The sequence below is a fragment of the Pantherophis guttatus genome, chromosome 2 (genome assembly GCF_059756535.1).
Source record: "Pantherophis guttatus breed Tessera chromosome 2, ASM5975653v1, whole genome shotgun sequence".
Taxonomy (NCBI): domain Eukaryota; kingdom Metazoa; phylum Chordata; class Lepidosauria; order Squamata; family Colubridae; genus Pantherophis; species Pantherophis guttatus.
Window position 1 is genome coordinate 32,207,798 of NC_142064.1, and position 14,130 is coordinate 32,221,927.

The window sequence follows — 14,130 nt, forward strand, 5'->3', positions numbered from 1 at the left end:
CGGTATTTGCCTTTTCTTCCTCTCTTTGCACATTGTTGACTATGGCATGTATGTGTGTGTGTGTGTGTATGCTATACTGGTAGATATGTATGCATTGCAGAAATCCTCCTGACTGGCTCAGAAACCCCTTTACATACCATCTTATTATGGTCTACTAGCATTTTGGCTGAGATCAGATAGATCAGACTTGTCCAACACCTCTGGAGAGCATTTCGGTTGGAAAAGGCTGCTTCAAAACCTTATTTTACGTAACTACCCCAATACTGCATAGAGCCAAGTCGGTGTCACATTAACAATAGGCGATCTTGGCAAAACTGTTCCTGATCCCGTGTTTTCCACCTCTGGGATATGATACCTCTTCCTCATAGCTCCTCAATAGTAACTCAAGGATTTAGTACCCCTCCTTCCTCTTCCTTAACGATATTTGTAAATTAACTCAACCGGCTCCTTCCTTTCCGATGCCAATTCCCGCCGTCCCCCCCCCCCCACGCCGTAATCGCTTTTCGAGGCCCACGACTCTTCCCTCTGCGCCCCCCCCAATCTAATCTCGCCTTCAACCTTTCCTCATATTCCCCTGGGGAAAAAAACACTCCACGCCAAAGCCCGAGATCCTCCTCGGTGGTTGGAACTCTCTACCTCACCACCCCTTTCTCTCCTCCCCCCCCCAACTCCCCCGCCCGCCCGCTCGCTCGCTTTTTTCTTCTTTTCTTTTCCTACACATCCTAACATGATCTTCTTCCCTTCACGGCCGCCCTTTCGAGCAGGGTCATTGGCTGTTGCTAGCGGCTCCTCTCTCCGGATTGGCTAAGTCGCGCTTGCCCCTCGCTTCGCCTTGGTTCTAGACTTGTTGTCTGGCTCCGAGGCTGAAAGTCTGGGGTTGGTGGAGGGGGGGGGAACTGGAGCTGCTCCGGCGGGGGAGTAGGAGGAGAGTATCATTCAGTCACGCTTGGCTGTCTGGGCGGCGCTGCGGTCTCTCTCCCTCTCTCTCTTCCCCGCCCCCCCCCCCCACTCCTCGGCGGTGGTAATCGTAGTAGTAGCAACAGCCCCGTTCCCGCCGCCCTCGTGGGTCGCGAGCGCCCTCCCTCGCTGTTGCTTGCTTGCTCTCCCGCCGCCGCCGCCGCCCTTCTCTCTGGGGACCGCGGCGGAGACGCTGGAGCGAGTCGCCGGCGGGCGCCCACGGAGGGAGCTGCCGAGCGAGAGAGGGGCGGGAAAGGCGAGAGGAAGGAAGGGAAGGAAGTGTGGAGAGGAGGAGCCGGCCGTGCGAAGGAGAGAAAGACCGAGGAGCGAGCGGAGGGGAAGAAAGGAAGGAAGGAAGGAAAGCAGGGAAAGCTCACGGGAGCGCCGCTCTTTTTCTGCCCCCCACCGCGTGCGGCGGCGGCTCTGGCAGGAGCAGCGACGGCGGCGCTAACGGGGAGCTGCGGCAGGCGCTGCTGCTGCTACGGCATCCGGGGCCCGGCCTACGAAGCGGACGCAGAAGAAGCCGGAGGTGGTGGTGGGGGGGTTGAGAGGGATCGGCCTCCCGCTTCGGAAGAAGCAAGCCAGGCTGCTGCGCAGGCACTGCGGCCCCGTTGTTGCTCTTAGCAGCCGCCGCCTCCTCCTCGAGAAGGGCAGGAAGTGACTCTAAAGCCGGGACTGGGCGGTGTGTGCGAAGCACCTGAAACCGCGTATTTGTCAGAGCGGAAAGCGAGGGCGAAGACGCCGAGGGACCCACCGAGACCGCCTTCCCCTCCTCGGAAAAGTGAAACGGCGGGGAGGGAAAGGGGAAAATAAAAAAACAAAGACCTCCCCCACCTCCCTTCCAGCCCCGCTTCTCTGTGGCCTCCTCTCGGTCGTGTCCCGCAGCCCTCGCCGAGGTTGGCCTTTTTCCCCCCTTGGCTTCTCTCTCTCTCTTTTTTTTTTTTGTTAACTCGAGAAAAACTTGATTTGGATTTAAAGCATCGCGGAGTGGCGAAAGGGACCCGCTTGTAGATGGAGGAAACCTGGACGGCCGAAGTGTAAGGTGGGCGGATCGTCATCCAAAAGTCCGAATTTGTACGTGGAGTTTGGGGTTGTTGAATGTCTCGGGGAAAAAAATTGCTTTGCGCGGGAGGCGGGAGGGGGAAAGTACTTTCCACCCCCTCACCCACCCCCCCCCCCGAGATCCTGATCGGCTTCCTCGCATAATTGCTTTTTATAATACAAGTATTGGAGTTCACTCCCCTAATCCTGTGAAAAGTTGCAATAGACCGTATCTGTCTCGCTTACTTGTTCGTGGCCGAACTGGAGTGAAAGAAAGTGGATTTGGTGTTGTGGGAAGGGAGGGGGGGGCGGAGGAATGGGGCTAAAGCCTCTCAAACAGGAATTTCTTTGTTCCACAGTGGAAGGTAGTGTATTGCAATGGGACTGCTTGATTGTGCATTCGTGATTCAGTTGAAACTTATTTCTGAAATGGCAACTTTCCCCCTTCCATCTGTTGATATTATAGTTGAAGTTCTTTTTCTCTTGTAGGTTAGAAAAGTTAAGAGGTGTTGGACAGGGAAGATCGATTTCCTCCTCTGTTTGGTAGTTAAGGAGTAGATTCATGCAGCTGGAAAGGCCTGATGAACTGCTTATGAGAGTTGCAGTTCCTCTTCCAAGGTCTGCAGTTTGAAGATATTCGATAGCGATTTCCAATTCCGATTAAACAACTTCTTTTTCGGGTAAATTAGTCGAAAACTGTTCAAGAGTCTAGCAGAGTTATTAGTTACTACACCAAATCTATAATAGCAACCTAAAAGAAGAAAAAAATGTTCTTTGGACTAGATATTTTAATTTGAGAATAATTAGGTAATCAGGAAACATGAAGGTAGTTTAAAAAGATTTTTAAAAGTTTTTGTAAAACAAAAATCTTTGATTTTTTTTTGGTATGGAATTAAAATATCCCACTTGTAGAATTACTTAATGTTGATTGGGTAAGAATTGAATGTTTTATTTAAAGTGAATTGAGCAAAATTGTAAATTATATAACTGATAACTGAAAGTAAAGTATGTTTTGTCTTGAAAACACATGTTTTTATTTCTATAGTCTACATGGATGGAAAAGTAATTTTTTCCACTCCAGTTAGCTTTGTCAGAGTAAAATATATATGGGTAAGCCCTTTTTACATCTGATAGCATGATCTGAGCAAAGATTACTTTGTCATCCAACAATATTCAATAAAATAGATAGCAATGAAATTTAACTTCCTTATATGGCTTAGTCATGAACTTGAAATAGAGTACAGTACCTGTAGTCCTTTTACAGAAAAGAGTCATTTCAAAAGCAATATTAATTCCTAGCCTTGACTTTAAATGCTGAAGGGGACAAAAATGTCTAACTATAGAAGTTACAGCTGTAAAACTTCACATTTGTATTTTGAACTGTTGGAATCTTTTCCACTCAAAAACCTAGAAAACATTAGCCACCCTTTTGAAAATTTGTGTGTCTTGATGCAGTTTTTGGCTAATTCTGATGTCATAAAAGTTCATTAGTTTAGTGTAAAATGATTTATTGGGATTCTTACTCCTGAAAATCGAGAGTTTATGACAGTAAATTATCTGATCTATTTTCTTTAGTTGGCTTGTGTATTACATTTTTAATTGATCTTTTCAGAACACTGCATTGGTGCTCTATTCCCTTTATTACTGTACAAAACCTTTAGTTTTGGTCAGAAAAATAATATATACAACATATTTTAGAAATCGTAATCAACATTTTACAATTGTAGCCCGTTTGAATAAATACTTTTCTTTATCAAAAAACTTTTGGGTGATTACAAACTGCTCTTCAGTTTATATTTTGCAAGTGTATTGTAATATATTTAATTATTAATGCGCCTACTTTCATAAGACTATGTGCCACTGTATCAGCCTAACTTAGTAAGTAATAAGAGAAACAGGTGAATATAATATTTTGCAGACATTAATAAATCAAATGCAGAGTCTGTTAATTTAGAGACATTCCTTTGTTCCCCTGCAAAAAAACACACCATAGCATGTGTGTAAATAGCGTGAATGGTCACAACAACATAACTGGAAAATACCACATTAGGGAAACTCAGCAGCTTCAGAATATTGAAGAATTGACACTTTTTCTATGGTTCAGTTTAAAGAGGTGGTATTAAGAGCCTGTCTGCAATGCCCCTGGAAATAAGTAAAATAACCTAAACATGTGGATCCAGGCCTTTCATTGGATAATGCCCAGAGGGCCTATGAAGTCTATGTGTTCCTGCGTAAAGTTGTAATGTTTTCCTGGTAATTCATTCCTGTCAAGGCAAGCCTTTCTGCACTTTGCCAGCTGCATCCTTTGAAAGAAAAGTAAATAAATAAATACAAAATTTATTAAGTAGTAGTGAGATTACAATTAAAAATATGAGTCTGATAATAATTCAACCTTTCTTTAAAGAGATATCTGTAGGTCTGTATGTACTGTCAATGTTGGAAGTACTATTGTTTCAGTTGCCCATAAGGCAATGATTACAAGGCACATTCAGTAAATTGGGATTTGAATCTGTTTCTACAGCTGCCACCAAAGTATTTTGGTTCAGGCTTGTCCTATGTTATTTGTGTATTTTTTCAGATACATCCTTTGTAACAGTAACAATGTTATGCTTACAGCAAACCTAGTTGCCATACAAAGTGTGGGTCTTCTCTGAGAATGTTTAATTGAGTCAGTAACCACCGACTTGCAGTTTTGATGAAGTGTTTTTGGAGTTATCATACATTAATTGACTATGATCTTGGGTAATATGCTCCACTTCTGCTTCTGGTTCTATTTTTTTCTCTGAGTGTATTTATGTTAAGTCTTAGAATTTTCTCAGTGTGAAACACAGGTGATCATAAATTTGCATGAAGATAGAAGACATTATTTTAGTTGTATGTTTTGGTGTGTCACTTTGAATGCCAAATACATGTTGAATTTCAGATTGCTCAAACAATGGATTGGAAACAAATTTGTTTTTAGGCAAATAGAAATTGTTGTTTCATTCATGTGAGAGATTTATGTAGCACAGACTTCCATTAGAACAGAAGGGAGGCAGTTTATACTGGTTTCCCTATTACATCAATAGTTCAGTCATACCATCTCCCTTCTAAAATAGAGGGTTTTTTGACAGAAAGAGCTGCAAGGGGAAGGAGAAGGTGCATTCTGTAAGTCATCTGAGTCCTCGAATTACGACCCCAATTGAGGCCAAAGTTTATGTTGTTAAAGTAAAACATTTGTGAAGTGAGTTTGCTCCATTTTATGACTTTTCTTGCCACAGTTGTTAAGTAAATCATTGCATTTGTTAAATTAGTAACATGGTTGTTAAGTGAATCTGGATTCCCCTGTCAGAAGGTCACAAAAGCTGATCACATGACCCTGGGACACTGCAACCGTCATAAATACGCCAAGCATGATCATGTGACCATTGAGATGCTGCAAAGATCAGTGTGAAAAATGGTTATAAGTCACTTTTTTCAGTGCTGTTTTAACACTCGGGTCACTAAATAAACAGTTGTAAATTGAGGAGTATCTGTATAAAACCAATCTGTTAAAATAATCAGGACTAAGTCTTTTAAGTTACAGTGCCATTGAATTTTGCTATATTTATTATTTTTTGCTGCTGGAACTCTTTAATAATGAGGGAGGGAAAGGACAAGTTATGGCCAGAGATAACCTGTGTGGTTTTCAGTTACTTCCTCCTTTAATTTTATTATAAATGTGTAGCAATAGATATTAGGCAATAGCACTTATATACTGCTTCACAGTGCTTAACAGCCCTCTCAGCAGTTTACAGAGTCAGCATATTGCCCTCAACAATCCAGGTCCTCATTTTACCAACCTCGGAAGAAGGGAAGCCTGAGTCAATCTTGAGCTGGTTAGATTAGTTATCATTTCAAGTGTCCAAAAAGGACTTAATTAAAAAATATTGTTTTTAGAAGCTGAGATTTTAAAATCTATTTAATAACCATAAAGAAGAATATTTGGTATCAGGGATACCAAACTGAGATGGTAAAATGAAATTAGTCCATGCCCACGTGCCCTGGCAATTTGTTCTGCTTAAATTCACAGGAAAGGAAAAACACACTCAATAAATGTTTTAATGATAGATAACTTGAGACAAAAGGAGTCTAGATAGAGAATGATATAACTGGACCTAATGAAATCTGGAAAGTCTGTATGAAAGTTTCAACATAATAAATTGGAGGAATGGAGCAAGTAGAAGGAAAGAGGAAGGAGCTACATGGCCTATCACAGATTATAAAATATTCAAGTAATAAAAGAGGAAGTATTAAATATACAGTATTGCTCTGTTAAACAAAATATTCGAAAAGAATCACTTAAATTCATAAATCTAGCTGATATTTATGCATTCATTCCTTTGATATTTAGTGTAATTAAAATTATATAACTCACAAAATCATGTTTTATTCAATAAAAACATGTTTTTGTTTTAACGTTTTGACATATTTTAAAAAGCAAAAGTGAAACTCAATAAAATGCAAATACCATAGAACTTCTTCTTTCAATATATTTTGTAAACTTGGAATGATTTTTCAGAATTTGAGAATGTGGGAGGGAAGAGAATTTGCCGACATATGGTTTTGTTTTTTTAAAAAAATCATATTTGGGGATTTTATTCTGAGTAAATTTATTGGTTTCTTTATTGCTGCAAAATCAGTCTGAAAGAAAAGGCCATTATATGCACTGCTATTTCTCTGGATGAATCTCTTTGTCCTGAAGTTTATTCAAGTTAGCGTGAATGGGACAGCAATGTTAGTGTGCTAATGCCTTTTCTGACTAACACATTTGATTAAAAAGTGTAAACTCACCTGCAATTCATTTTATCAAGTGCACAGAATGGCTATTTTATTACTAAACCATAACCACAGCTAAAACTACGAATATTAGATTTTCTGGACCAATCATTGCTATTGGCTCAGGCTTCCCCCTGCAAAGCAATGTGATGGGCCAGCAGCTTCCAATGTGAGCTGCAGAACGTGTACCAGAAGCACTGCTGGAGAACAAGTCTGTGGGTTTCAGTGCGTTGGAAGCTGCTGGCTCCTTTGAAGCTCTGCAGGAGAAAGGCTGGGACAAAAGCAAGCAGGGAAAAAAAAAACCTGAATAAATTACCCCAAATTGTCTATGGAGATTCTCAGTCATCCAGGTCATAGTTATCCCAAAGGTGTTTTTTCAAAAGGCAAATGAACTTTCTGGTTTTTCTTTGAAGACGTTTCTCTTCTTATCCAAGAAAGTTCTTCAGCTCTGACTGGATGGTGGGGAATGGAAGGATTTATACTCCTTGCAGACAGCTGGTCATTTGCATTCTGGTCATTTGCATCCACCCTAAGAATAAAACACCTAGACACAAAGTGAGTAAAGTGGTATATGCAGTACAATGCAGTGAGCCATATGCATATCGGTATATTGGTGAAACAAAACAACCACTTCATAAACATGTGGCACAACATAGGAGAACAAACCCATCAGGACTAGATTCAGCAGTCCATCTGCATTTAAAAGACAAAGGTCACTATTTTGAAGACAGCAAAGTCCACATTTTGGACAGAAAAGACCACTGGTTTGAAAGAGGCCATCTATGTCAAAATTGAGCAGCCCTCTCTCAAAAGAGGGAGAGAGATACAACATCATCTATCTCCAGTCTACAACACAGTCCTTCAACAGTTCCAAGAAGGCGCCACACCCATTTGCACCACTCAGGTGACCCTGATGACATAGATAAACCTCCAGGTGGCCTTAATTTGGCATGGGTGTCAAATTTGCAGCGTCATGTCATCACATTATGTTTTTCTCCTTTGGGGGCTGGGGTGGGTGTGGCATGCATGTGATGTATCTGGCCCATGGATCGCCAGTTTGATACCCGTCCCTTAATGCTCACTAAAAAGAATGCAAATGACCAGCTGTTTGCAAGGGGTATAAATCCTTCCATTCCCCACCATCCAGTCAGAGCTGAAGAAGCTATTTGGATAAGAAGCAAAAGTCTTCAAAGAAAAACCAGAAAGTCTGGTTGCTTCTTGGAAAAGCACCTTTGGTACCCCAAATTGGATAACAGTGGTTTTACATTGTTACCAATTAACCCATTACCAATCACAACATGGATATTTAAATCAATAAAGTGTTTTACTTTGGGTAAAATGGACTTTCTGGTAAGTGGTTTTGGGTAACGAAGGGAAAGGTTTGGGAAACATTGGCCTAAAGAGGTCAGGTCTCTGCATGCTGGGCTTGTCTTCTATCAGTCGCTGAAGCCTGCTGTCCTAATGACCACAACTAGAACTTTTGGAACTGCTCTGGCTAAGCAGTGTGGACTCCTGATATTTCACCTGATGAACTGCATTGCTTAACAATTGAAATTCCAGTCCCAATTATTATAACTAAGTGAGGACTGCCTATAGACTTGAAGCTGAAATGCTAATAATGGCTTATTTACTGATGTGGGAATAAGGTCTTTGCATCTTTTTTGTTGACATAATCCGGTCTGTTTTAATGGTGAGATTGATAGTTTAACTATATAGCTTTTCAATGTCACTTTGACAATGACAGCTAAAAAGTGTTTTATCAGTTTCAGTTGATATACTTACTATTATATTACAGGCCACATATTTCAGGCTTTATTTCTGGTTAAAGTACAATAGTAAGCAGACTTCATACGTAAGTGTAAGTGCACCTCAACAAAATCTCAATCATACATGAGATTGTTTGCAAACAAGTTCCAAGTAGCAACAGTGTTGCCAGGTCATGATCCAAAGATTGTCAGCCAACCCAGGTTCACAGCAACCGAAATGTTGAGAGGCAGGAGATTCAGGGCTTTAAGAATATGGAAATCTGGTAGAATGATGTACCCAGTTAAGAGTCAGCTAATGCTTACTCTTAAGTAGAGTCTCTGCCAGGTGAGAATCAATCAAAGCTAGGAATGCCATTACCAGGTAGAGAAGTACATAGAGTACTTTTGCTTTTGCTTGGCTCAGATATAGAGCATGGTATGCTTAAGGGTTGGGCAGTCAATCAACATCCTGGTTGTGAGTGGAGCTGCTCTTGATTATTGCTGCTGAGGCCAGCCTCAATAGTTTATTGTCTTCTGAAGTTGAAATCAGGAAGTCTGCTCTGATATATTCAGAGCAGACTTCCTGATTTCAGAGTCTTCCAGTTTGGGTTGGCCATGACAGTTGTGCCTAATTCTTTAGAACATTAATCATGTTTCTGTTGGGAATGCTACAGTACAACATTTGGTTGTACTGTTACAACCATGATTGTAGTCAGGTGGTTGCTAGTGTACTGGTCAAAATGCATCTGTGACAAAATAATTGAAGAGTTTCAGAGGTGGCACTGAACAACTTCAAAAACGTGGTGATGTGAGACTGCAACATCTGCATTGCTGTTGGTGTATAATCATAAATCATGGTTTTCATGGTAACTATTGGAGTGTTCAAATTTATCAAACCATGTATAGGACAACATAACTTCCATTTACATTTTGCCTTTTTTTTTTTAAAAAAAAAATTGATTTATATGCCGCCCTTCTCCGGAGACTCAGGGCGGCTTACAATGCGCTAAGCAATAGCCTTCATCCTTTTGTATATTTATACAAAGTCAGCTTATTGCCCCCACAACTGGGTCCTCAATTTACCTACCTTAGAGAGTATGGAAGGCTGAGTCAACCTTGAGCCTGGCGAGATTCGAACCTGCAGTAATTGCAGGCAGCTGGTCTTAATAACAGGGTGCTTTACACCACTGATTATGATAGTATAGTATTGATGTGGAGTTCATGAAAATATGTGGAGTTTGGTTGTCTTCATCCTAATCAGATCAATTCATGGTTAAATTTAAACTTGTGACATCAGTTTTTCTATTTTTGAGTGTGGAGGACTAGTTAGATGGCCTTTTCTGAAAGATTTAAAGAGCTTAATTCTGCAATGTTGTGAATGATACGTTCTAGAGTTAGAAGCACTGATGCTGTTGAGAACCTGATTGTGCAGTAGAAAAGCGGTATAGTTCCTAAGGCTCTTTCCAACTTCATACACTTTGCATGGTACCCCAGCACTGATGGGAATTTTGGCAGTTAAGTAGACCAACCCATTGCCAGGCGGTGCTAGATTATATTTGACAGAGAATTTGTCAGCAAGGTGGATTGATTATATACTAAGGTAAGAGTCCCAAACTTAAATTGTCATAAGTACAGCATATTCATAAGAGAATCGCAAGCTTGAAAACCTTTTTAAAATTATGTAGAAGTCATAAGAAGTGATGATAATGAAAAGTAGCATGATATGTCATTAAACATAAATCTATTAAGTAAAAAGACATTGACCACGGGGCAGCCAGGTCCTCCTCAACTGCTTTCTTCTTTTCTTCCTTCCTTGGGCAGCCCCAGCCTCCTAACCTACCGTATTTTTCGAAGTATAAGATGCACCTTTTTCTCCCCAAAAAGAGGATGAAAATCTGGGTGCGTCTTATGCTGGGCGAACATAGCCCCGCCCAGCTTCTCAAACAGAGGTTTCAGAAGCTGAAAAAGGCACCAGAAAAGAAGCTTCAGAAAAGAAGCCCCCAAACAGAGCTTTAGAGGCTTTTTTTCTGAAGCTCTGTTTCGGAGGCTTTCAGAGGCAGGGAAAAAAGTTTTTTCTGAAACAGAGTTTCAGAAGTTTCAGAGGCAGAAAAAAAAGCAAAAAAAAAAAAAAAAAAGCAAGGCACAGAGCTTACAACCAAGGAACCTGTTCCTAAAATTCACCTCTGGGGACAGCTGATTGGGGGTATTCCGGGAGGCCGATCCACCTGACAATCAGCTTTTTTCTTATTTTCCTTCCCAAAAACTAAGGTGCGTCTTATACTCCAAAAAATACGGTATCTTTTTTTTTGGCCTGTCCTCTCCTCACTGCTGCCAAAGAACCTGATGCAGCCTTAGAAGCAGTGACTGCCACAGACCAAGACAGCAAGTTCGTGTTCTCAGCAATGTGGAGCTGAGCATGCAATAACTTGGAGCGTAGCTGAGAAGATCCTGTTGTTGCTGGAAAACTTACTGGTCAGGGCAAGATAATAGGTCTTGGATTTTCACTGTTGGAATGTTTCCTCTGGCCCGGCTTGCTCATAATTGTGAACTGAGGTCTGGAGTGCTGCTGGGCAGTTTTGAGCTGTGAGTTTGAGATTCTGTACTAAGGCATCCTTATAATGAGACAATATGGTAACAAAAAGGTCTTTCCTTTCATATATCATCAGATATTTTCCTAGCATAGCTAGAGGATTTATTAATTTCTCCCCAAGGACAGAGGTGCTCAAATCTAATATAACCCAGTGGCAGCATTTAAGTACTTAATGGTAAGTGCTTTGGTGATGCCTTGGGTGCCAGATTTCATATCTGGCCTAATTCTGTGGGTTGGCTTTCTGTTGTTATGGCCTGAGGGCAGGGAGAAGCTGTTTTATTATAAGGCCAATGTTTTGTTGTCTGACCCTGTTCTTCATGACTGATTTATGCTAGCCAGGAAAGATTGACTGAATCGAGTGCAGTGATGAATGCATTGTTGCATAAATTGGTACTGAAGACCCCCCCCAAAAGAGGATGCTACTGAACAATCTGTAACATCTTGAATAAAAGGTAATGGTTCAGTTCCTGGTAATCATGATTTTGTAGAGCTATTTTAGTACTGCCTCAGATAGTGTTGTGGTCTTTATTGGAAAATGAGCAGAAAATGCAATATTGTTCTTATTCTCAGTCTCTGAGCAGCTTCTAGTTAGGTAAAGGTAAAGGTTCCCCTTGCACATACGTGCTAGTCGTTCCCGACTCTAGGGGGCGGTGCTCATTTCTGTTTCAAAGCCGAAGAGCCAGGGCTGTCCGAAGACGTCTCCAATGGTCATATGGCCGGCATGACTAAACGCCAAAGATGCATGGAATGCTGTTATCTTCCCACCAAAGGTGGTCCCTATTTTTCTACTTGCATTTTTTTTACGTGCTTTCAAACTGCTAGGTTGGCAGAAGCTGGAACAAGTAACAGGAGCTCACCCTGTTATGCAGCACTAGGGATTCGAACTGCTGAACTGCTGACTTTTCGATCGACAAGCTCAGCATCTTAGCCACTGAGCCACCGCTTCCCATTTAGCTTCTAGTTACAATTAAATATATACCCTGTTTTCCCCAAAATAAGACATCCCCTGATAATAAGCCCAATCGGGCTTTTGAGCGCATTGCAATAAGGCCAAGCACTTATTTCAGGGTTCAAAAAAATATAAGACAGGGTCTTATTTGGTAATATTAAAGCTAAATATAAATTAACGATGGAGAACAAAGAAGGAGAAGATTCAGTTTATTATAAAGTGTGGACAAAACATTTATTTCATTTGCTCTCTAATAGTAGAGTCAAGAACAAGTGTTAGAAAAATGCATGCATGCTATCCATCCAGGCATAAAGTTCAAATTGAAGGCAATTTTACTTTTTAATTGTTAATACTTTTCACATCTGAAGGATACATCTAAGCACACTTGGTCACATTAAGGTTTGCTATTCATTTGGTTTAAAGTAGATATCTCAAAGTGGAATGACATTTTTCTTACATGTACTCTTAATGTAGGAGAATAGTCAAAAAGTTATTATATTTCTAATTCTGTCTATATTGCATTTAATTTTATACAGAAATATTGAGATGTTTTTCTGCTGAATCAGATTTAAGTAACTTATTTTTAAATCAACTTGTCAATTTTTCAATTTGTGTAATATGAATGTATGGAAATTATATTTTCTTTTTTTCTTTTAAAAATTTTAATAGATATATGGAAGCACAATCCAGAAAAAAGAAAAAGCAGGAAAAAAAAGTAAGCAGATAGAAAAGAGACTTACAAGCTATGTAAAACTGAGTAAAAATGTCAAAGTAACATAAGGTTAGTGCTGTATATAAAAGTGATCAAACCCATTATTAAAATAGGTGATGATTTAATAATTAATAAAGCTAAGCAATATAATAGCAATAGCATTTAGACTTATATACCGCTTCACAGTGTTTTACAGTCCTCACTAAGCGGTTTACAGAGTCAGCATATTGCCCCCAACAATCCGGGTCCTCATTTTACCGACCTTGGAAGGATGGAAGGCTGAGTCAACCTTGAGCCTGGTGAGATTTGAACTACCAAATTGCAGGTAGCTGGCAGTGGCCCAAGTAGCCTGCAGTACTGCATTTTAACCACTGCGCCACCACAGCAGTGGTGGGATTCAATATAATTTAACAACCGGTTCTCTGCCCTAATGATTTTTTCCAACAACCAGTTCACCAAACTGCTCAGAAAGTTAACAACCAGTTCTCCCAAAGTGGTGCAAACTGGCTGAGTCCCACCACTGCACCACCAGACATACCAGACATAAAAATCATGTTAGAATAAAAATTAACGAGTTCTATCTTCTCTAAAATATTCTATCCTTGCTTTAATAAATCAAAAGTGAGTTTGTTAAAGTCTTACTTAACATAACCTATATGTACAATTATAATACATGGATTATTCCAAGCAGAGTGAAAATATGTATCAGGCTTATTTTTCAAATGAGGTTTTTTTTTTTGGCAATGATGAATATTTCTATAACTTTATTCTATTATTCTAAATATTTATTTAGCCATTATTCTAAAACTGATTATGTGTGATTTCTACAAAGTGTCCCGGTAGTTGGTATACTTTTCAAGAATATAAGATTTTGTGATATTTAATAGAAAAATACATAGTCTTTGGACTATAATAAACATTACAATTTTAAGAAATTTATTAGAATGTTTTAATATAGTAAAAATGAACAAACAAAAGATAAAAAGTAAAAAAGAATACAGAAAAGAATTAAAAGGAAAAAATACAAAATTATATCTTCTTTGTATTGAGTAATTGTCATCTTAACCTTTTCTCCATCCATTCCATGGCTTTTTAATTGCCAAATCCCAAAATAATCAATTTGACCTTTTCTTCTTTCAACAAAAAGTCCACATAAGGTTTCCAATTTTCAAAAATATTCTTTGTTGTTTATTCTCTGGTTAATTTCACCATTTTTTAAAGTTCAGTTTATTTTAAAATCCAATCTTGCACTATAGGTATTCCAAATTTTTATATATAATAATGTCATTGCAATTACCATTTACAATATTTTCTAATTCCTTATCCATAAAACCCAATA

The 14,130-nt window shown here is 39.8% G+C and overlaps 1 protein-coding gene across 14 annotated transcripts in view; it reads left to right on the forward strand.

The window, feature by feature from the left end:
* Positions 1 to 865: 865 nt before the first annotated feature.
* ERBIN (erbb2 interacting protein) overlaps positions 866 to 14,130 on the forward strand; it is a 79,498-nt gene continuing 66,233 nt past the window's right edge. For 6 of the 14 annotated variants that reach the window (XM_060690669.2, XM_087885731.1, XM_087885734.1 and 3 more), the window contains exons 1-2: positions 932 to 1,999; positions 12,749 to 12,794. In XM_060690669.2, coding sequence (XP_060546652.1) covers positions 12,753 to 12,794 — 42 coding nt within the window. In that variant the 5' untranslated portion in view covers positions 932 to 1,999; positions 12,749 to 12,752. Of the gene's footprint in view, positions 2,032 to 12,748; positions 12,861 to 14,130 lie in introns of all 14 variants that reach the window. The other 8 variants (XM_034440989.3, XM_087885736.1, XM_087885737.1 and 5 more) reach the window with 5 other exon arrangements.